General features: G+C 43.1%; 1 protein-coding gene across 1 annotated transcript; it reads left to right on the top strand.

Moving 5' to 3' along the window:
• Positions 1–2,444: 2,444 nt before the first annotated feature.
• LOC142219197 (beta-microseminoprotein-like) lies at positions 2,445–19,288 on the top strand. Its single transcript, XM_075288150.1, has 5 exons — positions 2,445–2,571; positions 9,807–9,814; positions 11,354–11,459; positions 14,683–14,782; positions 19,114–19,288. The coding sequence occupies exons 1-5, from the start codon at positions 2,445–2,447 to the stop codon at positions 19,241–19,243; spliced, it is 471 nt and encodes a 156-aa protein (XP_075144251.1). The 3' UTR covers positions 19,244–19,288.
• The last annotated feature ends 4,265 nt before the right edge of the window (positions 19,289–23,553 follow it).

Genomic DNA, 23,553 nt, shown 5'->3' with positions numbered 1-23,553 from the left:
CAGGTTAAAGAAAAAACATACAAAAAAAAAACAGAAGTATGAGCAGTTTGGAATACTAGTGTGGATACTCCTATACCCTGCCTTGCACTAGAAGTAGCTGTGGGCCCGACTAACTTGGTGGGCACGAGCACAGCCGGACAATAGCTCACCTATAATAGTGAAACAGAAACCCCTGTCTAGTTTCACATTTTTGAAGGAGAAGCAGATACAGAAAAAGCCCCTCACAGGTGTCCAACTGGACAAACTGTGAATATGAGGGAACACAAAGTATAGGGTAGCAAATAAATGTGAAACACAGGAAAACTGAACTACACAAAGGGATAGGGAAAAACATAACTTAGTATCACATACAAAAAACTTAACAAAAAATTCCAAACATCAAAACATCCAAACGGTAAAAGACTAGGGTTCACTGCACCCGGAACAACTATGCAGCAAAAGGCCGACCCAGCAAAGCCAGAGCGGGATGCCAGGAAAGAGGTCTAGAAAGCGTTGACCAAGATGACGTCAGAGGATGACGTAGAGGCCTATCTGACTGGGTTTGAAAGAGTGGCCACCCGTGAGAGGCTTCCACCGCAGCTCTGGGCAGAGGTGTTGGCTCCTTTCTTAGTTGCTGAGCCCCAGCAAGCTTATTTTGACCTGAGTGAACAGGATGCATGTGATTACCAGCGCATGAAGGCAGAGATCCTGGCCCGACTGGGTGTGGACCAGAATGTCCGGGCTCAAAGAGTCCATGATTGGGAATACCAGGAGGCGTTACCACCAAGGTCACAAATGCACCACCTTGTACAACTTGTCTTGAAGTGGCTCCAGCCAGAGACATTGACTCCAGCGCAGATTGTGGAGCGGGTTGTCGGTACCTGAGGTCTTTACCAGGTAAGATCCAGAAGTGGGTGGGGCATCACCACTATCAACACTATCACCACACCGCCATCTATACAGTCTCCCCCTCTCCTTCTGTCTCTACCCCCCTTCCCTCATAGATTGTAAGCCCTCGCGGGCAGGGCCCTCTACCCCACTGTGCCAGTCAGTCATTGTTAGTATTATATCTACCTGTATATTCTGTGTACTGTATGTAACCCCCAAATGTAAAGCACCATCGAATTAATGGTGCTATATAAATAAACAATAATAATAATAATGGTGACCCAAGAAACGCCAATGCATTGGTGCGGTTGGTGGAGCAATTTTGCGCTACACAGTCCCTTGGGAAGGGGCACCCCCAAATCCCACAAACTCCCAAGTCCCAGAGGGCCAATTTATCTTGGGCTCCCCAGGATAAGGTAGGGACCCAAGGGAGAAGGACTGTCATCTGCTGGGAGTGCCACGAGCCGGGCCATGTTGCAGCTAATTGTCCCCGTACCACTGAAACCATGGACTGCAGCCTGGGTCGGAGGGTGTCCCTCTATGCTGCACCTGTATACACTGCTGCCACCCCAGACACTGTTGATGAGCGCCACCTGTGCCAGGTGACCGTGGCTGAGTGCCTAGTGGTGGCACTACTAGATTCTGGCAGTTGGGTGACCCTTATTAATGGAAACTATGTTGACCATGGGACTGTCACCGGATGCAAAGTCTGGGTCCTGTGCATACATGGAGATATAAGGGACTACCGAACCATGATTGTCTCCATCCAGACCCCCTGTGGAGAGAGCAGACATGAGGTAGGGGTTGTTAAGAACTTGCCCCATGACCTCATTCTGGGACGGGACTTTCCCCTATTTTGGACTCTGCGGTGGGGAAAGCAAGGGTCAGAGGATACAGCCCCAAGAATACCACAAGTGTTGTCTGGTCAGGTCCTTGAGCCTGAGCCTAATGACCAGGACTCTAGGGTTCCTGCCGTAGGGGTGACCATGTTAAAAGAGGGTTGTGGCTCTATGTCTACCCTAGAGGTAATGGCAGGTGAAGACGAGGAGGCTGGTACTGAACTTCAGATGTCAGATTTGAAAGTGTCTCATGATAACTTTGGTACTTCACAACATCAGGATCCCACTCTGCAAAGGGCCTGGGAAACTGTTAGTGTTATCAATGGTGCATCTCAGCGCCCAGGCGTTGATGAGGTGTTCCCCAGCATGGTTGTCAACCAGGAGTTGTTACACCGAGTTGACAGGGTGCGAGGCGAGATCTTAGAGCAATTACTGGTACCCCAGCCTTATTGCCAGATGGTGCTGGAGTTGGCACATAAGCATGTGCTAGGGGGTCACCTAGGTGCCACAAAAACGTTGGACCGCATATTACAGCTTTTTTATTGGCCGGGGGTATACCATGGGGTTAAAGTGTTTTGTGAAACATGTCCAGACTACCAGCAGCATGCCCCCATGGCACATTTTTGAAACCCCCTGGTACCTCTGCCCATTCTTGAGGTGCCCTTTGAAAGGATTGCCATGGACTTGGTAGGTCCTTTAGTTAAGTCCGCTCGAGGGCATCAGCATATTCTGGTAGTCATGGACTATGTTAACCGATATCCTGAAGCCATCCCTCTACGGCACACGTCAGCAAAATTGATAGCCAAAGAGATGTTCGCCATATTTTGCCGAGTGGGACTACCCAAGAAGATCCTCACAGATCAGGGTACCCCGTTCATGTCTAAAGTCACCAGGGAATTGTGTAAACTTTTTAATATCAAACAGTTGTGTACATCTGTTTACCATCCCCAGACAGACGGGTTAGTAGTAGAGATAAGCAAACACCGTTCAATCGAATACCTATTCGATCGAATATCAGGCCGTTCAAGGTATTCAATTACAATCGAATACCACGAGGCAAACACAGTAAAAATTTGTATTCCCTCCCACCTTCCCTGGCGCGTTTTTTGCACCAATAACTGTGCAGGGGAGATGGGACAGGAACTACAACAACGGAGGCATTGAAAAAAATCGGAAAAAGGAATTGGCGGCTGAAATCAGGTGACCTCCACTTTAGACGAATGGTGAGTTTAACATTCCATTAATTTGAGAATGTGAACTATGTGACTGTGAGAAAGGGACAGATCTACAGGCAGGGTTAGCTAGGGATTACCTTTATTTAGGGGGAATGTTACTCACCCAGCTCTTTGGGGCTCTATCTGGTCAGGATCCCTGTCAGCTTGCGATATGCGCGAGCTGACTTTTTCCCATAGGAATGCATTGACCGGCGTTGATTGGCCAGTGTACAGCATTCGGCCAATCAAGGCTGGTTCTGCTGAAGGTGGCGGAGTTTAAGATTCATCCACAGCAGTTTCCATTGTGGTCCGATCTCAGATGTAGCAGTGCTGACACAGCACTGCTACACGGAGAAGCGGCAGAGCTCAGCACACACAGAGATGCAGCAAAGCTGAATGTGCAGCATGGTTCAGCGCACACTCAGCACTGCTACATCAAATACAGCAGAGCAGAGTGTGAAGCAGGTTCAGCTCACACTCAGCACTGGTACATCAGATGCAGCAGAGCTGAGTGTTCAGCAGGTTCAGCTGAACCCTGCTGCACACTCAGCTCTTCTGTATCGGACTGCTACATTGGACTGCTACATTGGCCAGCACTGCTACATCGGGCCATGCGCTCAGCTCTGCTACTCCGGAGTAGCCAAGCTCAGCGAACGGACAGCTCTGCTTCATCTCCAATGTAGCAGTGCTTGGTGTGCGCTCTGCTTGGCTGCATCTCTGGAGTAGTCATGCTGAGCGCGCGGCCCGATGTAGCAGTGTCCGATGTAGCAGTCCGATGCAGCAGAGCTGAGTGTGCAGCAGGTTCAGTTTGTAGCTAGGAATACAGATGTGTTCTCTGAGCAACCCGGGCGTACATCTCTAATCAAGCATGATATTGTTACTGAGCCCCATGTGAAAGTGCGGATGAAGCCTTACCGGGTCCCCGAGGCTCGCCGACAAGCCATTTCAGGGGAGGTGCAGAAAATGTTAAAATTAGGAGTCATTGAGGAGTCCAAAAGTGAATGGGCCAGTCCCATTGTTCTAGTACCCAAACCAGATGGGACATTGCGTTTCTGCAATGACTACAGGAAACTAAATGAGGTTTGTAAGTTTGATGCCTACCCCACGCCTCGGGTAGACGAACTTATTGAGAGGCTGGGAGGGGCCCGATACTTCTCTACACTTGATCTCACTAAGGGATATTGACAGGTACCCCTGACAGATAGCACCAAAGAAAAGACTGCCTTTATCACCCCTGAGGGACTTTTTCACTATGTCATGTTACCGTACGGGCTCCATGGGGCCCCAGCTACATTCCAACGGTTAATGGACATAGTGTTGAAACCTCATAGAAAGTACGCCTCAGCGTATCTGGATGACATCATCATTTTCAGCAATGACTGGGAGAATCATTTGACTAAGGTACAAGCTGTAGTGGATTCTTTGAGAGCAGCCGGTCTGACTGCCAACCTCAAAAAGTATGCTTTGATGCTTTGGGGTATGTGATTGGCCGTGGTATAATCAAACCCCAGGTCAACAAGGTCGACGCTATCCGGGAATGGCCTCGACCTCTGAGCACCAAACAAGATAGATCATTCATGGGCATAGTTGGCTATTACAGGTGGTTTATACCCAACTTTGCCACGGTATCTGCTCCCCTGACGGACCTCCTAAAGGGTAAATGTCCGTTATGGTGCAGTGGAATGACCAGGCTGAAAATGCTTTTCAGGCGCTAAAGGTGGCCTTGTGTGGATCGCCTGTCCTCATTACGCCCAACTTTAGGAGGGAGTTTGTGGTCCAGACGGATGCATCAGATGTAGGGCTGGGAGCTGTCCTGTCTCAGGAGGTGAATGGAGAATAACATCTAGTCACCTACCTGAGCAGGAAACTCACGCCAGCAGAAAAGAATTACAGCATAGTGGAGAAGGAGTGTCTGGCCATAAAATAGATTAGAGGCATTAGAGGCCCTGAGGTACTATCTGCTTGGGAGGCAGTTCCGTTTAGTGACCGACCACTCTCCCCTCACTTGGATGAGCAGGACCAAGGACAAGAATGCCAGGGTGACTAGTTGGTTCTTGTCACTTCAAAACTTTAGGTTTACAGTGGAGCACATTGCCGGGAAACTGCAAGGCAATGCGGATGCCTTGTCCCAAATTTATTGTTTGGTGGCTGGAGTTTGCCCCGAGGGGTCAGAACTGAGGAGGGGGGGGGGGGATGTGAGAGAGTGAAGGGTGTGGTCTGGGTAGACAGGTGCATTCCAGTCAGGCACCTAAAGGGTGTATGGTAAAGATTCACACCAGGGAGGTCAGCTGACTAATCAGGCCCTAATAATAATCTGAGTGTGAAGACTAGCAGGGTGGCACCACACTGACAGAGCTGACCTGTCCAGACCGGACCTCCAAAGCAGGTACTGTGCCACCCGTTGTTGTTGCCAAGGTGGGAGACTGGTAGCCAGTCTCCTGTATAGTCGGGGAAAAGTGCTCCTATGTTTAAGTCAGTTCTCAGCCGAGATGGTGTTTGTTTTTGTTATTTGTGCCTTAGCAAAGGCAGTGTACGCACTACAAGTGAATAAAGCCTGAACTCGTGTGCAATCCAGTGTCTGTGTCCCTGTTTCCTGCACTGCTACTGAACATCTACCTGAGTGAATCCCCACAATATATATATTATTTTTATTTTTATTTTTTTCAGAACCATGATAATGGAAGAATGTACTTACGCATTACAGTAGATGTTGAGAAGCATTTTCTGCTAGTAGTTATTTAAAGTCTTATCATATTCGGAAACACATTCTATAACATCACGTATTTAATATCCCAGATGTGATTTTCAATTTGCTTTTTCAGTTTCAGCAATGTCTGGGGTTTAGATTCATATAGTTTGCCCTTCATGTAACCCCACAGATAAAAGTCACACACCATTAGATCTGATGACCGTGGGGGCCACAACCTTTTGCTTGCCATACGTTCTTCTGTAAATGCCGCATGAACTCCGCTCAGGGGCATTTGTGACGTATGGAAAGTCACCATGTCTTGGTGAAAGTGACAACACTCCCTTGTGATGTGGTAACTGTGAAGATAATTGCTCAAAGATGTCCATGTATAGGACTGTATTCACATTATCTAAGTCTATTTTGCATCTAACACTCTATTCCTGTATAAATAGGCTTGCCTTCAGACATTGTGTTATACACTCACCGGCCACTTTATTAGGTACACCATGCTAGTAACGGGTTGGACCCCCTTTTGCCTTCAGAACTGCCTCAATTCTTCGTGGCATAGATTCAACAAGGTGCTGGAAGCATTCCTCAGAGATTTTGGTCCATATTGACATGATGGCATCACACAGTTGCCGCAGATTTGTCGGCTGCACATCCATGATGCGAATCTCCCGTTCCACCACATCCCAAAGATGCTCTATTGGATTGAGATCTGGTGACTGTGGAGGCCATTGGAGTACAGTGAACTCATTGTCATGTTCAAGAAACCAGTCTGAGATGATTCCAGCTTTATGACATGGCATTGCATTATCCTGCTGAAAGTAGCCATCAGATGTTGGGTACATTGTGGTCATAAAGGGATGGACATGGTCAGCAACAATACTCAGGTAGGCTTTGGCGTTGCAACGATGCTCAATTGGTACCAAGGGGCCCAAAGAGTGCCAAGAAAATATTCCCCACACCATGACACCACCACCACCAGCCTGAACCGTTGATACAAGGCAGGATGGATCCATGCTTTCATGTTGTTGACGCCACATTCTGACCCTACCATCCGAATGTCGCAGCAGAAATCGAGACTCATCAGACCAGGCAACGTTTTTCCAATCTTCAATTGTCCAATTTCGATGAGCTTGTGCAAATTGTAGCCTCAGTTTCCTGTTCTTAGCTGAAAGGAGTGGCACCCGGTGTGGTCTTCTGCTGCTGTAGCCCATCTGCCTCAAAGTTCGACGTACTGTGCATTCAGAGATGCTCTTCTGGCTACCTTGGTTGTAATGGGTGGCTATTTGAGTCACTTTTGCCTTTCTATCAGCTCGAACCAGTCTGGCCATTCTCCTCTGACCTCTGGCATCAACAGCGCATTTCCGCCCACAGAACTGCCGCTCACTGGATGTTTTTTCTTTTTCGGACCATTCTCTGTAAACCCTAGAGATGGTTGTGCGTGAAAATCCCAGTAGATCAGCAGTTTCTGAAATACTCAGACCAGCCCTTCTGGCACCAACAACCATGCCACATTCAAAGGCACTCAAATCATCTTTCTTGCCCATACTGATGCTCGGTTTGAACTGCAGGAGATTGTCTTGACCATGTCTACATGCCTAAATGCACTGAGTTGCCGCCATGTGATTGGCTAATTAGAAATTAAGTGTTAACGAGCAGTTGGACAGGTGTACCTAATAAAGTGGCCGGTGAGTGTACCAGCCTGATGAAGGGATCAGTTTAGTTATCCCGAAAGCTCGCAATATGTCATCATTTTTTAAGTTAACCATTAATAAAGGTATCAACTACTGAAGACTTCTCCAAAATATTTTTATTTCATATCCACTGGCTAACACGATACAAAGATATTTTTCCTTAAAGGTAACCATACAGTAAGGACCCATGTTTCAGGCTCTCATCAGAGCCGCACCTCCCATGAGGCGACCTGAAGCGACTGCTTCAGGTGGCGCTATGCCAGGGCCCCAGGGAGGGCGGCATTTTTGCTTACCTAAGCCAGTCCAGGACAAGCTGGACTGGCTTAGCACTGAGCGGTGGATTGGGGAGGCCGCTGGAGCAGCGCTGCTCCAGCAGCCTCCCCTCACACTCAGGCAGAGAGCAGGTCCTCTCCGTGCCTGCTCTCTGCCTGCAAACGCCGCTAAGCCCCACCCCCTTTGCTCCGCCCCACCCCCTTCGCTCCGCCACGCCCCCTCCGGTCCGCCCCCTCCTCCGGGGGGGGGCGATTTTCTGTCGTTCGCCTCGGGCGGCGTCAACATTTGTTCTATGGAAGGTGAAGGTTTTTGTAATTTTGTAATCAGAACATTCATAATTATCTTGGCCCACACTTACTTAGAGATGGATAGTATAAATTTAGAAAGACAATTTGCGTCAGATTTATCACAGTGGTTGATGCTGGATGATAAATCTGGTACTTCTTTAGACCGAGTAGTCAAAATTTATATTACCTATTAATTGCATACTTTGGCCCACAATTTTAAGCAAAATTTTTTCAGTTTGGCACAAAAAGTCAGAAAAATTTAATCTAAAAAACGTATCTCAAAATGTGCCAGGACTAGGGTTGAGCCGATCTTGAGATTTCAAGATCGATTTTAAAATCCGATTTCCAATCATTTTCCAGCCGATCTTGATCCCGATCTCGATCGTGAAATTTGCTCGATCGCCGATCGGAATCCGATCTTTTCCGATCCCGATCTTCAGCCCTAGTCAATGCTTTTCTATGGGAAAATTCACTTTTAGGGTTGAGCCGATCTTGAGATAACCTCCGATCTCGATCCCACTGGAAAAGATCGGGTCAGAATTCCGATCTCGATCGTGAAATTTACTCGATCGACGATCGGAATCCGATCTTTTCCGATCCCGATCGCTCAACCCTAGCCAGGACACATCAAAGTGTGCAACATTATAGCTCTTTTTGTGCCAGAGTTGATTGATAATAGCAACGCTGGTTCTTCTCCTACCTTTAGAAGTCTTCTCCGTGCAGCTTCCCCACGACGTCTTCCAGCTCTTCATTCACTCTGCCAGGCATCGGGCCTGGGCAGAGCCGACTGCGCATGTCCGCTTGTAGTGCGGGCATGCGCAGTTGGCTCTGCCCAGGCCCGATGCCTGGCAGAGTGAATTCAGAGCCGGAAGATGCCACGGGGACACTTCAAGGAGAAGATTGCACGGAGGTTCCAGCCCAAACCTCACTCGTGGACTTGGTAAGTATAATTTGATCGAACGTTGCCTACCCCTGAAACGAGTATTTCCCCCCCATAGACTATAATAGGGTTCGATATTCGATTCGAGTAGTCGAATATTGAGGGGCTACTCCAAACGAATATCGAACCTTGAACATTTTACTGTTCGCTCATCTCTAATTATTATTATTATTATTGTTTATTTATATAGCGCCATTAATTCCATGGTGCTGTACATTATTATATTAATTCTATGGTGCTTTACATTTGGGGGTTTACATACAATACACAAAATATACAGGTAGATATAATACTAACAGTGACCAACTGGCACGGTGGGGCTTACAATCTATGGGGGAAGGGGGTAGAGACAGAAGGAGAGGGGGATACAGTTCAGATGGTGGTGTGGTGATAGTGTTATTGGAGGTTGTAGGCCTTCCTGAATTTTGCATATACACTTTCATAAAAAAAATTTGGGTTGTATGATTAATAAATTAAAGTCAGTAGTAAATTACTCATATCATCTTTGACAGAATAGTCTTTGTCCTTTATGGACTATGGGAATCAGATCAATATCATTCAAATATTTGGAGACATTAGTGGATTATGAGTCAGCGTGTGAAGAGAAAACATTGCATGGCATTCTGGTCAATAAGACAAAAGACTAGAATTAAGTTCTGCACTAAACACTGGTACTGGAGGAAGTAAGAGACACGCCTGTTTGACAGAGTGAAGCCTTTCTTATTTACCACTTTGTCAACTTTAACATCATTACATTATGAACTCCATCATTCGACTTAGCTTCCCAGAAAAACTCTATATTATTACCTGTAGATACACACCCAATGCATACACAACTGCTATAGCAATTGCTTAAGGATATAGCACGTTTCAGATTTTCCTAATCTCTTAGTAAACGTATTATATGTCAGATAATTAATTACTGTCACTCACATGATATAAATAGTGTCCTCTGAGCACTCCGAGATTCATACCTGAAGCATTTGTCCTGCGACAGCTATGATGGTAAGTCCACTATCTACTAGTATACTGCTGAGCTAGGGAGGCTAGTGTTTTGGGATAATGAAACAATACAAAAAATAAGTTTTATTGAATGCATGCAACAAATCAGACATTATAACAGCAAAAGGATCACCACGCATGGGGAAAATGGTGTTACAAATCCTTAATTTAACAAAACTGTATGAATCCACTGGGATTGACATGAATAGGGGAGGTCCATAGGTCGGGTACATATATAAGACAAAATACACAAAGGATAGTAACAACATGACAAGGTATAGAAAACCTGGTCTTAAGATGGAGCAGAACTATAGGGACAGTGACAATGAAATAGCAAGGAGGCACCACAATGCAACGATGGATCCAAGTTACCCCAGAACTGTTCCATAGAATCTGTTTTTACCAGCTCAGTATGCCACAACCCAGATGCAGGGAACTAGAGGATGTGACAGTAGTAGTGACAGATGATGTTCCCTCTTCTAGGTCGAGCAAACTCAGCCATGCACCCCAGCCCCGCTCCTGGGCCAGGCACCACTGAGGTAGTAGGTAGTACTACTAGATTGTACTAATAGTTTCCCCCAGGACGCTTCCAGTTGGAGACAGGACCTATCCTCTCTGAGCCAGTGTGATGGTTTTTGGAAGGATCCTGATGGTGAAGCAGGCACAACTCAGGTAGCCAGTGGTTGCAGTTGAACAGGATCACAGCTTTATTGCAGCAACTGAAGACAGTTACAGTAGCAGCTTCCAAATGGGGGTAGTAGTACCACAATGTTCAATTCCCCAGCCTTGGTTTTAGGAGGGTGCCTATGGCAAACTTCTCCAATTACCACTCATCTCGTGCCTCTCCCAGCTATGGATACTGGGGATGGTAGTGCAGGGAGTTCTGACAGGGATCTAGTTATCTTTGTTTAGGCCAAGTCAACTCAACTGTCATTGTCCTCCACTGCTGCTCCTGGTACGAATTCCAAAAATCCAGACAGCTGAACTCCCTTCTCAGGGCTGTCTCTGGATGAGCTTGGGGCAAGTAATCTCTCCTCCTAGAAGCTGGATGGACGGCCGCTGAAGTCCAGTCTCAGTGCTAGCATGCACCTATGCAGACTGCATCTCAGAGTAGAAAAGGAACATAATACTGTTTGGGGGCGACTGTGGAGCACGTAATACTGTTTGGGGTCCACTGTGGAGCATGTAATACTGTGTGGGGTCCACTGTGGAGCATGTAATACTGAGTGGGGTCAACTGCAGAGCATGTAATCTGTCTCAGTATTGTTTACATGCTATATTCTTGATAACTGCAGTTGTGGTACTTAAGCTGTACCTCTTTCAAGTATCTGAGATATCGCTTCAGTGCCTGTAACCGCCACTATCAAGAATGTGCTTTATGAAGGGCCCAAAAAAACTTTACTTATGCCACTGCTAGCTAGTCTAATGATGTGCCAGTCATTGAGATAATCTGAAGCATTTTAAAAATGTCTAGTCTAATTTTTGTCTAAAACAAAGAAAGTATTAAATGTGTTCCAAAGTCTTCTTTATTTTTCCTTGCAGAAAGTCCTTTTGGTTCTGGGTGTTGTGCTCACTATCTCTGTTGCACTCTCTAGTGCTCAGTGCTACACAGATGATCTGAAAGCTGATCTGAAAACAAGAAAAAGAGGTAAGAAACTAAAAAATAAATATATTTTGACATCCCCCTATATGCATTCAAAATTCACTAATTCAGAATTAAGATGCATTTTTTGCAGCAAAAATTCACGCATTTTATATAAAAATCAGATGTGATTTTAAAGACCACATATGGTTTCTCAAAAAAAGCATGTATTTTTTATATTAAAATGGATGCATTGTTTATCAGAAATGCACTGTGCAAACTAAAAATGAAAGGTGTACTACTATTGATCACAGTATTGACTGGGAGACTTGCTGCCCACATTAAAAGAGGCCCATTGCTAAAGCGTTTTCTGGATTGTGTTGCTACCACAGGTAAAACCCCTGCCATTGAGACACTGATAAGAATGTCTCTTTTTTGAAGTAATATTTGTATATTTATATACATATATATATATATATATATATATATATATATATATATATATATATATATATATACAGTCCTATGAAAAAGTTTGGGCACCCCTATTAATCTTAATCATTTTTAGTTCTAAATATTTTGGTGTTTATAACAGCCATTTCAGTTTGATATATCTAATAACTGATGGACACAGTAATATTTCAGGATTGAAATGAGGTTTATTGTACTAACAGAAAATGCGCAATATGCATTAAACCAAAATTTGACTGGTGCAAAAGTATGGGCACCTCAACAGAAAAGTGACATTAATATTTAGTACATCCTCCTTTTGCAAAGATAACAGCCTCTAGTCGCTTCCTGTAGCTTTTAATCAGTTCCTGGATCCTGGATAAAGGTATTTTGGACAAACAATTCAAGTTCAGTTAAGTTAGATGGTCGCCGAGCATGGACAGCCCGCTTCAAATCATTCCACAGATGTTCAATGATATTCAGGTCTGGGGACTGGGATGGCCATTCCAGAACATTGTAATTGTTCCTCTGCATGAATGCCTGAGGATTTGGAGCGGTGTTTTGGATCATTGTCTTGCTGAAATATCCATCCCCGGCGTAACTTCAACTTCGTCACTGATTCTTGAACATTATTCTCAAGAATCTGCTGATACTGAGTGGAATCCATGCGACCCTCAACTTTAACAAGATTCCCGATGCCGGCATTGGCCACACAGCCCCAAAGCATGATGGAACCTCCACCAAATTTTACAGTGGGTAGCATGTGTTTTTCTTGGAATGCTGTTTCTTTTTGGACGCCATGCATAACGCCTTTTTTTATAACCAAACAACTCAATTTTTGTTTCCAAAATGAAGCTGCCTTGTCCAAATGTGCTTTTTCATACCTCAGGCAACTCTATTTGTGGCGTACGTGCAGAAACGGCTTCTTTCTCATCACTCACCCATACAGCTTCTATTTGTGCAAAGTGCGCTGTATAGTTGACCGATGCACAGTGACACCATCTGCAGCAAGATGATGCTGCAGCTCTTTGGAGGTGGTCTGTGGATTGTCCTTGACTGTTCTCACCATTCTTCTTCTCTGCCTTTCTGATATTTTTCTTGGCCTGCCACTTCTAGGCTTAACAAGAACTGTCCCTGTGGTCTTCCATTTCCTTACTATGTTCCTCACAGTGGAAACTGACAGGTTAAATCTCTGAGACAGCTTTTTGTATCCAAAACAATCTTTGTTTTCAGATCATTTGAGAGTTGTTTTGAGTAGCCCATGATGCCACTCTTCAGAGGAGATTCAAATAGTAGAACAACTTGCAATTGGCCACCTTAAATACCTTTTCTCATGATTGGATACACCTGGCTATGAAGTTCAAAGCTCACTGAGGTTACAAAACCAATTTTGTGCTTCAGTAAGTCAGTAAAAAGTAGTTAGGAGTATTCAAATCAATAAAATGATAAGGGTGCCCATACTTTTGCACCGGTCAAATTTTGGTTTAATGCATATTGCGCATTTTCTGTTAGTACAATAAACCTCGTTTCAATCCTGAAATATTACTGTGTCCATCAGTTATTAGATATATCAAACTGAAATGGCTGTTGCAAACACCAAAATATTTAGAACTAAAAATGATTAAGATTAATAGGGGTGCCCAAACTTTTTCATAGGACTGTATATATATATATATGTTTCACTTGTTAATGTTTTATGGTTCTTGCTCCACTACACTGCCATGAACATATATTTCCTTTCTTTCTACCGTTGATGCACTGTTGATAAAATCCTTCCCTATCCAATCCCTACCAATCCATATATTCATATATTTACTTCACTAGCCACATCCTGCCTGAGCAAAATTTCTAATATGATAGCTGTATGGTATTCCTCTTCCTAATTGACTTTACGGTGCATTTGACCCCAGCTTGTATATCTATCCTTAGCTTCACCTCTGATTAGCTTCCTGACTACTGATCTCTTTACACTTATGACTATCTTTGCTGACCTCAGACTGTTTCTGATTTTAGTACCTTTGCTGTCAACTGGCCATGCATGTATTCTACCTGCCTCCACCTGACCACTCTCTATCTGAACTCTGGTACTTTGCACCAGTGTATCAGCCTGGACAGCCAGCTGTCACCAACACCAGAAACATTCCAAAAGGTAGTGACCTGGTGGTCACCCAAAATCTTGCATGGGGGTTAATTAGAAAACACCCTTAGAGGTTGCCCATACTGGTATAATGACAAGGTGGGTCATCAAGCTGCTGTTTGTTACATACTGCCAAAGATCAACACCTGGCATCCCCATTGATCAGCTGAGATCTGCACAGTCTATAAAACTGGAAGCAAATGGCTCTGAGTGTGTAGTGGCTGTGTCATGCTGCTGAGATAAGGGAATGTGCTCCATACAGCTGGTTGGTGGGGATGTTGATTTTCAGGATATCTTAAGGATAGATCATCAATATCCAGGCTTGGATAACCGCTATAGGCTGGGGCCCCACATTGCGAAAACACTGCATTTAACATTACCTGCAAAGTGGAGGGAATACTGGCTAATCCCATCCACACATTGCAGGAAAAAAACATAGCAAAAAAGCTGCATTTTCAAAGATAATCACATTTTTGAAAATTGCAGCATGTCTATTATACCTACAGGAACAATAGAAAGAATAGTCACAGAGGAAATTTCTACGGATTTTTTCTGAAAAATGCTGCCGGAAAAAATATGCTATGCATTTTTTGCTGCGGCTCACTACGTGGGGCTTTAGCTTCAGAATGAACTTGGCAGTAGGTTTCTCCTTTATTAAATCTGCTTACTTTCTTAATTCATCTTATGTAATCTATTTTACAGTCTGTGAATACAAAGGAGCATTTTACGATATAGGCACCGATTGGACTTCAGGCTGCGAGAGATGCTCTTGTCATAAACGTGGTATGGAGTGTTGTCCAACGTAAGTTGTAAAGCTTCTTGGTGCTTTCAAACATCTACTTTAATTTCCCTGAGGATGAAATAAAAATAGTTAGTACAAAAATAATTAGTTATATCTGAAGATTTTTTACGAAGTTGGATATGGACACCTTTCACAGTATTGTCACATTTAGGTGACAGTAAATTATTCCTGTCTTCCAACAATATGACTATTTTGCATATTGTTCACTTAAAAGGGATGTTTTATGAAGCTTAATACACTATTACAGCATGTGAACATCAGGGAGGGTGGTGCATGCAAATCATCATTTTATGAAATGAATAACTGTCATGGCCAACTGCAGTTTCACGGAAAGAATCAACTATTTGCCAGGGGGCGCTAGGTGTGTGCTCTATGAGGATGGAGAGATGTTGTGAAAGTTTAGTGTATGGTATGGCTGCTCACCCCCAATATTTGGCAGTTCATAGAGGCGTGAGATGTTTTTAGCCTCATACAACCTATTTAAAGTTTGTCACCAGTAATATTAGGGCTGTTGTAAAATATTGGTAGATGTAGTGCATAATTGTCCCCCTTCACCATCACTTACACATACATCCAAACTTTTAGAGGACGTGAAGACGTATTTTTGTGCTATAGCAAATATTTTTTTATGTGAATCCATGCCCCTAATTCCTTCTATGTCCCCTTTGATCCAACCCATTCCTACTGAGTCGTTTTGTTACCCAACTCAGCAATCGTATTCTTCAATGTATAACATAAAGTGATGGCACCTCCTTAGTTCCCCCTGCCACACATTATAATGTCCATAACTCCCAACTTTCATAGGACAGAAAGAGGAACAAAATGCTATGCGCGCCGCAGCAAATTTAGCTCCAACCTACGTTGACTCCGCCCATTCTTATCCATTTTTCTATGTGCCTCCGCACAATATAATGCTCCTACAGTCACCCTAACATTATATGCTCCACGTTATAATGTTCCCCTCCAATTGCCAAACAGTATTAAGTCCTTCTCCTCATGTCTCAGTTTAAACTGGCAGAATCTAGAAGGGGACATTAAACTTGGGCAACTGGTGGGGGACATTAAACTAGGGCAGCTAGAGGGGGGCATTAAACTATAGGGCAGCTGTAGGCTGACATTAAACAGTGGGGGTAGTTGAAGAGGGACATTACACTTGGGGAAACTGGAGGCAGACATGTCCCCCTCCAGCTACCCCACACGGTTTAATGTCCTCCTCCAGTTGCCCCCAGTTTAATGTCACCTTCCATCTGCCCCCCAGTTTAATGTCCACTCCTCGATCTGTCCCCAGTTTAATGTCGCCACCTCCATCTGTTCCCATTTTAATGTCCCCTCCACCTGTCATCTGCCACCAATTTAATGCCCCCCCTCCATCTGCCACAATTTATTTTCCCCTTTATCTGCCACCAGCTTAATGTCTCCTCTTCATCTATCATCAGTTTAATGTCCCTCTTCATCTGCTACCACCTTAATGTCCCCCTTTATCTTCCTCCAGTTTAATTGCCCCCTTCATCTGCCCCCAATTTAATTACCCCTTCATTTGCCTTCAGTTTACTTGCCCCTATATCTGCCCCCTTTTGCTTACACATGCTGTCTCTTCTCTCCTCCTTACCTTCCAGTAATCTCCATTCCCAGCAGCTTTCCCTTTCTGTGTAACGCCACACTGTCCCTTAGTATCCAGAATAGCTCCAATCACACCAGAGTCCGATCACATGGTCATGACGTCATCAAAGGTCCTTTAGCCCACTAGGATTTAGCATCTACCATTTATCCGTTACCCTACCCTGACATAGTTTGTTAACAGCAAAACACTTCAGGGGCATAACAGGAAAAACCATATGCTATCTGGGAGGGCAGGACAGTAGTGTAAAATCGGGACTGTCCCTCCAGATCTGGGATGGTTGGGAGCTATGTAATGTCCCCTAAGCGGCACCACACAGTAAAATTCTCATTAGTGACCCCTGCACACTATAATATCCCCCTATGCTCCTCATACAGTATAATGACTCCTTTATGGCCCTCATATATGTAAATTTGTGAATAATAAAAATCTAAATGTAATCTTCATTTATGGGAAGGACTGTTCTGCAATATTTACAGTTAGGCTCTATTCACACAGAGTAACGCCAGGCGTCATTTGTGTGTAATTTGTGTGTCTTTTACGGCCGTCATAAAACGTTTACATAGAGTTCTATAGGAAAAGACTCCGTAATTTACGGACGTCTTTTCCTATAGAACTCTATGTAAACGTTTTATGACGGCCGTAAAAGACACACAAATTACACACAAATGACGCCTGGCGTTACTCTGTGTGAATGGAGCCTTATACAGCACTGCACAAGGTACAAAACTACGTACCATTCATAACTTGCTGTAACTTATGTATTATAAAATGCAAAAGCATATGTGAGAAGCATCATTGTATAAAACCTAATATCAAGAGGATGCAAAGCCTTGTCAGACCACTTCTCAAAAACAGATGATCCAAAAAAACATGAAAAGGCACCATCCAGTGAATTCCAAAAGAGTATCTTTATTCACCCATAGCAGATAGCAGCTGAGTGCTATGGGCGAAAATGATACATACTCAAAAACAACAATAATCTTTTCAGCTCACCATATCCAACGTTAAATGCACTGATCTTGGGAAGCACGGAGACTTGGCCTGTTAATATCCACAAGTAATAAAAGCTTTTCCAGCTTCAAACTAGGTGATAGTTTCGTGCCAATTGCCTGACCTCGTCTTGCGACAACTCGTACTCCTCTCTTGAGAATTTCACGGGTAGCTGCATCTTGTAAGAAAATTATGTAATGTAATGTAATGTATGTTCTAACGGCATATAGAATTTAACCCCTAATAGATCTGTGTTGGCATGATTATTGTCATTATCAGTATTTTAGAAATGGTTTCATAATGTAAATGGTGGTTGTATTGTTACGTGTATACTTTGTAGGACTCAATTATATATGTAATGAATGTTTTTGCAGACTGCGTTTTATGTGAGGTTTTGATGCGGTAGTTTATGGCTTCAAAATTGTGATTTTGTAATAATTTGAATATTATATTTTTCCTGTATATTAGGATTATGTTTGTATGATTATTTTTTGGTCAATATTGTGATATGTTATATTATATATTGACTGGATATTCATTAGTTAAAATGTTTATGACGAGTTGAAGGGTGAAGTTACGGATCTAAACATGGTTTTAAAAGGATTCAGAGTGGTGTGATGTTTAAGCCAAGAGGAAGGGACATGGTGTTCCCGAAACACGTAGCTACTATGGACTGTCAATAACCCTACAGTTACTATGTAATAGAGATGAGCGAACAGTAAAATGTTCGAGATTCGATATTCGTTTCGAGTAGCCCCTCAATATTCGACTACTCGAATCGAATATCGAACCCCATTATAGTCTATGGGGGGAAAATGCTTGTTTCAGGGGTAGGCAACATTCGATCAAATTATACTTACCAAGTCCACGAGTGAGGGTCGGGCTGGAATCTCTGAGAAGTCTTCTCTGTGCAGCGTCCCCGCGGCATCTTCCGGTTCTGAATTCACTCTGCCAGGCATCGGGCCTAGGCAGAGCCGACTGCGCATGTCCGCACTACAAGCGGGAATGCGCAGTCGGCTCTGCCCAGGCCCGATGCCTGGCAGAGTGAATTCAGCGCCGGAAGACGCCGCGGGGAAGCTGCACGGAGAAGACTTCTAAAGGTAGGAGAAGAACCAGCGTTGATTGGCCGACTGTATAGCATTCGGCCAATCAATGCTGGTTCTGCATCGAACTTTTCCATTCGAACAGCGAGTGATACTCGATCGAGTACGAGTATTTCGAATACCGTAGTATTCAATCGAACACCTACTCGATCGAGTACTACTCGCTCATCTCTACTATGTAACGTTTTATGCTTTTGGATCAAAATAAAAGTTACATTTTATATATCTACCGCAGATTTTTTTTTTTCTACACACATCGTCCTGGTTTGAAGCTGGAAAAGCTTTTATTACTCGTGAAAATTATATACTTTTTATAATTCACTAGATGCTGCTTTTTTGTCTTTTTTTAATTGTCCATTATATAATATTATGTTACAATATGTAATGTACAGAAATTACAATGAAATCAGACTCTGCCTCCAATTAAAAGGGTGTTATAGTGTGATGTGTCTACTAAGTTGTTGTAATATGTAACTTTCCAAAGCTACGATGTGTGACCAAGTGTAGCTTTATGCACAAAAAATCCAAATTGTGTCCCATTTAAGCATACATATATATTGAAATAAATCCTAAAATTGAATATCAGTTATATATTGACATGTCTTTTTTTTTTACAGGATGCAAATACCAGTCAATTATGATAAAGAGAACTGTGAAGCTATTTTAAATAAGGAAACCTGCAGTTACACAGTGACCAGGAAGGATGACCCATCTGTAGAATGTGAGGTCTATGGAGTGATCGGATAACACATCTCACAATCACCCTATAGTCCTGTACAAGGCTGAAGCCCCATATTGTGAAAACACAGCAAAAAAAAAAAAAAAAACCTGCAAAAAAATAAAAAAGTGAAAGTATCACACATTCTTTTCCGCAGTGATTTCCCTTACGTCTTTGCAGAGTTTCCTCTGCGGATTTTCTTTCCCTATTATACATATTTGGAAAACGCCAGCGTTTCCACAATATACTTGATATTCTGTGATTTCCAAAAACGCAAGCATGCAGATTTTTTTCTGCAATGTGCGGATGGTCTTAGCCAGAATCCCATTCACTTTGCTGTGGCGTTTCTTCCATATCCAAAATGATGCATTTTTGCAACATGGGGCTTTAGCCTAAGGAGGTTTTTTTATTTTTTTTCTCAAGTATTTTGCTGCAATTTTTAAATCACAAAAAACCTAGATTGTTTTTCAACAAAAATCCAGATTTTGCAGAGATTGCAAAAATTCTTTCCTACGTGTTCTTCACTTTCTCCTTCCAATTTGCCTTTCAATAGAAAAAACTATTTGTTCCAGTCTTTATAAAAAGGAATCATTATAATGTACCAATAAGTGTGTGTATGAAATAAATCTCAATAATGAAGCATAGTTATTACAAATAATGATCTCAGATTCACACATTTCAGGAAGACTGCCTAATTTATCAAGTGAAGTCAAGAAAGGAAATCACGTGAAGGCTTTTGGGTTTCAGTAATGCAAAGTAACACAAGTTTCTGATTTCTGAGAAGACCACACAGGGTTCACAACTCACATAGACAGTAGTGGAAACCTGTACTCTCCATCAGATTATAATTATAGGGATAACATCTATCCTTAGGGAGAGACCACCTTCTCAGGTGTGTGGAGACTTATACAGCCATAGTTGCTCCACTGCAAGGGAACATGGGAAGAATATGCAAATCTGTCTCCCAAGATGTAAATAATACCACATCTCACAATCACCCTTTAGTCCTGTACAAGGCTGAAGCCCCATATTGTGAAAACACAGCAAAAAAAAAAAAAAAAACCTGCAGAAAAATAAAAAAGTGAAAGTATCACACATTCTTTTCCGCAGTGATTTCCCTTACATCTTTGCAGAGTTTTTCTCTGCGGATTTTCCTCTCCCTGATGTGGACGAGTGCCCCCATACCCTGGTCTATAGTCTCTCACTCTGCCAATCAGTATCCCTACGCTATGCTGAGGATGGCCCAATAGGCCGAAACAGCGCTGTCCATAGTTGGGAATCTGTTCCTTTTGGGACAGAAACACTGATTTGTCAATTAAATCCATATCATGATTAAAAGACTTTATAACTGAGTCGTTCATGATGTTAAGGATGCTGCCCTCTATAGGGTGGTGTACAGAGTGCACACTGTTCTTCTAATTCCATCCAGGAGAATAGATTTGCATATTTTTTACCCATAATCCCTTGCGGAGCAGGAATGACTTGTAAGTCTCCGTACTGCCTATGTAGGCACACACTCTCCCTGATGTGGACGAGTGTCCCCAAACCCAAGATGTAAATAGGGAGACAGTGCCTCTGTTATGCTGCCCTCTATAGCAAGCACCCTGAACATCATGCCCGACTTTCCCAGAAGTCTTTACTGCATAATGCGAGGTTATAACCAAATCAATTTCTCAGCTACGGACGGCACCATTTGTCTCTTTGGACTTCATCAGCACAGTATAGAGAGAATTGATTTGGTTTAAGTGAGAGGCTGAGAGACCAGATTATGGGGATAACGTCTATCCTTAGGGAGAGACCACCTTCTCAGGTGTGTCGAGACTTATACAGCCATAGTTGCTCCACTGCAAGGGAACATGGGAAGAATATGCAAATCTGTATCCCAAGATGTAAATCGGTCGGGCATGTTGTTCAGGGTGCTTGCTATAGAGGGCAGCATAACAGAGGCACTGTCTCCCTATTTACATCTTGGGAGACAGATTTGCATATTCTTTCCATTATAATTATAGTAAGCCCTAGTCTGGACTAGCGTCACAAGGCTTTAGACATCACCTGTCTATCTGATATTAGTGAAGTCTTTGCTGATGCTATTGGTGATTTTACTTGTTTACGCCCATGTTCAGCTGTTATCAGAGCTGTTAGCCCTGGCACTGATAGGAGTAGCTAGTACTTCAACAATAGTAATAGCAATAGCTAAAGCACTTGTATCACATGCTAAAAAGGAAAAAGGAAACATACAAAAAGTGGAAGATGGAAACTATACCTAAGGAAGAGTACACAGCAGTCTGCAGACTCTGCAAGACAAGCATCAAAGGAGCTAAGGCTGAACACGAATTGAAGCTTGCAAAAGAGGCAAAGAGTAAGGTAAAAGGATTTTGGGGATATGTTAAAAGCAAAAGAAAAGTGAAGGAGACCATTGGAGTCCTGAAGAATGACAAAGGAGAAACAGTTAACATGGTGGAACAGCAGGTGGAGCTACTAAATTCATATTTTGTATCCGTCTTCTCCCAAGAAACTAATGGAAATATCGACATTAATGGTGATGGAGATGAGGGGAAGGAGGACTCCAAGCTGACTATAAGCGAAGGTCTGGTAAGAGAGCACTTAGCCAAGTTACAGGAAACCAAGTCCCCAGGACCAGATGATTTACACCCTAGAGTCCTGAAAGAGATAGCAGAGGAAATAACAGAACCCCTTGCTATAATCTTTGGTAAGTTATGGGAAACAGGAGTGGTCCCTTTAGATTGGAAAAGGGCAAATGTTGTCCCCATCTACAAAAAGGGGAAAAGGGACGATCCAGGAAATTACAGGCCGGTAAGTCTGACCTCGATAGCAGGAAAAATCTTTGAGCAAATTGTCAAGGAACATTTACTTCGGTACCTGGATGGGAAGGCATTAATTAACCAGAGCCAGCACGGCTTTATGGCCAATAAATCTTGTCAGACTAACCTGATTTCCTTCTACAACAAAATCACTGAATGGTTGGACCAAGGGAATGCCGTGGACATAGTATATCTTGACTTCAGTAAGGCATTTGATAAAGTATCACATAACCTTCTTATTGAAAAAATGATTAAGTATGGCTTTGACAAAAAATCAGTTAGGTGGATTCACAACTGGCTTAATGATCGGGCACAACGAGTAATACTAAATGGCTACACATCGAACTGGAAGAAAGTCAAAAGTGGGGTGCCGCAGGGCTCTGTTCTGGGCCCAGTACTTTTTAATATCTTTATAAATGATCTGGACGATGGAATTATTGGGGAACTCATAAAATTTGCAGATGATACGAAGATAGGAGGAATAGCCAACACTAGAGAGGAGAGAGAGTGTATTCAAAAGGACTTAGACACACTGGAAGAATGGGCTGAGGTGAACAAAATGGTATTTAACAGGGACAAATGCAAAGTTCTACATCTGGGTAACAGAAATGTAAAAAACATATATAGTATGGGAGGAATAGAACTAAGTGATAAAATAGGGGAAAAGGACTTGGGCATAATAGTAGATCACAAATTCAACATGAGCCAACAGTGCGGTGCTGCTGCAAAAAAGGCTAATAAAATTCTGGGATGTATTAAGACAAGCATTGAATCTAGATCAAGAGAGGTCATTATTCCGCTGTACTCTTCCCTGGTCAGACCACACCTGGAATACTGTGTACAGTTCTCAATTCAAGAAAGACATCGATATATTGGAGCAAGTCCAGAGAAGAGCAACCAAAATGGTGGAAGGTCTGCAAACCATGTCCTATGAGGAGCGGCTAAAAGAACTGGGATTGTTTAGTTTGCAGAAGAGAAGGCTGAGGGGAGATTTAATAGCAGTCTACAAATATCTGAAAGGTAGTCACAGTGCAGAGGGATCTACCCTATTCTCATTAGCACAAGGAAGTACAAGAAGCAATGGGATGAAACTAAAGGGAAAGAGATACAGATTAGACATTAGGAAAAACTTTCTGACAGTGAGGGTAGTGAGAGAGTGGAATAGGCTACCACAGGAGGTGGTGGGCGCTCCATCAATGGAAATCTTCAAGCGGAATCTGGATAAACATATACAGTCCTATGAAAAAGTTTGGGCACCCCTATTAATCTTAATCATTTTTAGTTCTAAATATTTTGGTGTTTGCAACAGCCATTTCAGTTTGATATATCTAATAACTGATGGACACAGTAATATTTCAGGATTGAAATGAGGTTTATTGTACTAACAGAAAATGTACAATATGCATTAAACCAAAATTTGACCGATGCAAAAGTATGGGCACCTCAACAGAAAAGTGACATTAATATTTAGTACATCCTCCTTTTGCAAAGATAACAGCCTCTAGTCGCTTCCTGTA

The sequence above is a fragment of the Leptodactylus fuscus genome, chromosome 10, assembly GCF_031893055.1.
Source record: "Leptodactylus fuscus isolate aLepFus1 chromosome 10, aLepFus1.hap2, whole genome shotgun sequence".
Classification (NCBI taxonomy): domain Eukaryota; kingdom Metazoa; phylum Chordata; class Amphibia; order Anura; family Leptodactylidae; genus Leptodactylus; species Leptodactylus fuscus.
The sequence above is the reverse complement of the archived record's forward strand: the minus strand, read 5'-3'. Positions and strand labels throughout refer to the sequence as shown.

Excerpts from the sequence above, each read along its gene's own strand:
- LOC142219197 (XM_075288150.1), top strand. The coding sequence starts at position 2,445 with ATGGACTATGTTAACCGATATCCTGAAGCCATCCCTCTACGGCACACG. Across the intron at positions 11,460-14,682 it reads TCTGAAAACAAGAAAAAGAG|TCTGTGAATACAAAGGAGCA; the intron begins GTAAGAAACTAA and ends TCTATTTTACAG. Across the intron at positions 14,783-19,113 it reads GGTATGGAGTGTTGTCCAAC|GATGCAAATACCAGTCAATT; the intron begins GTAAGTTGTAAA and ends TTTTTTTTACAG.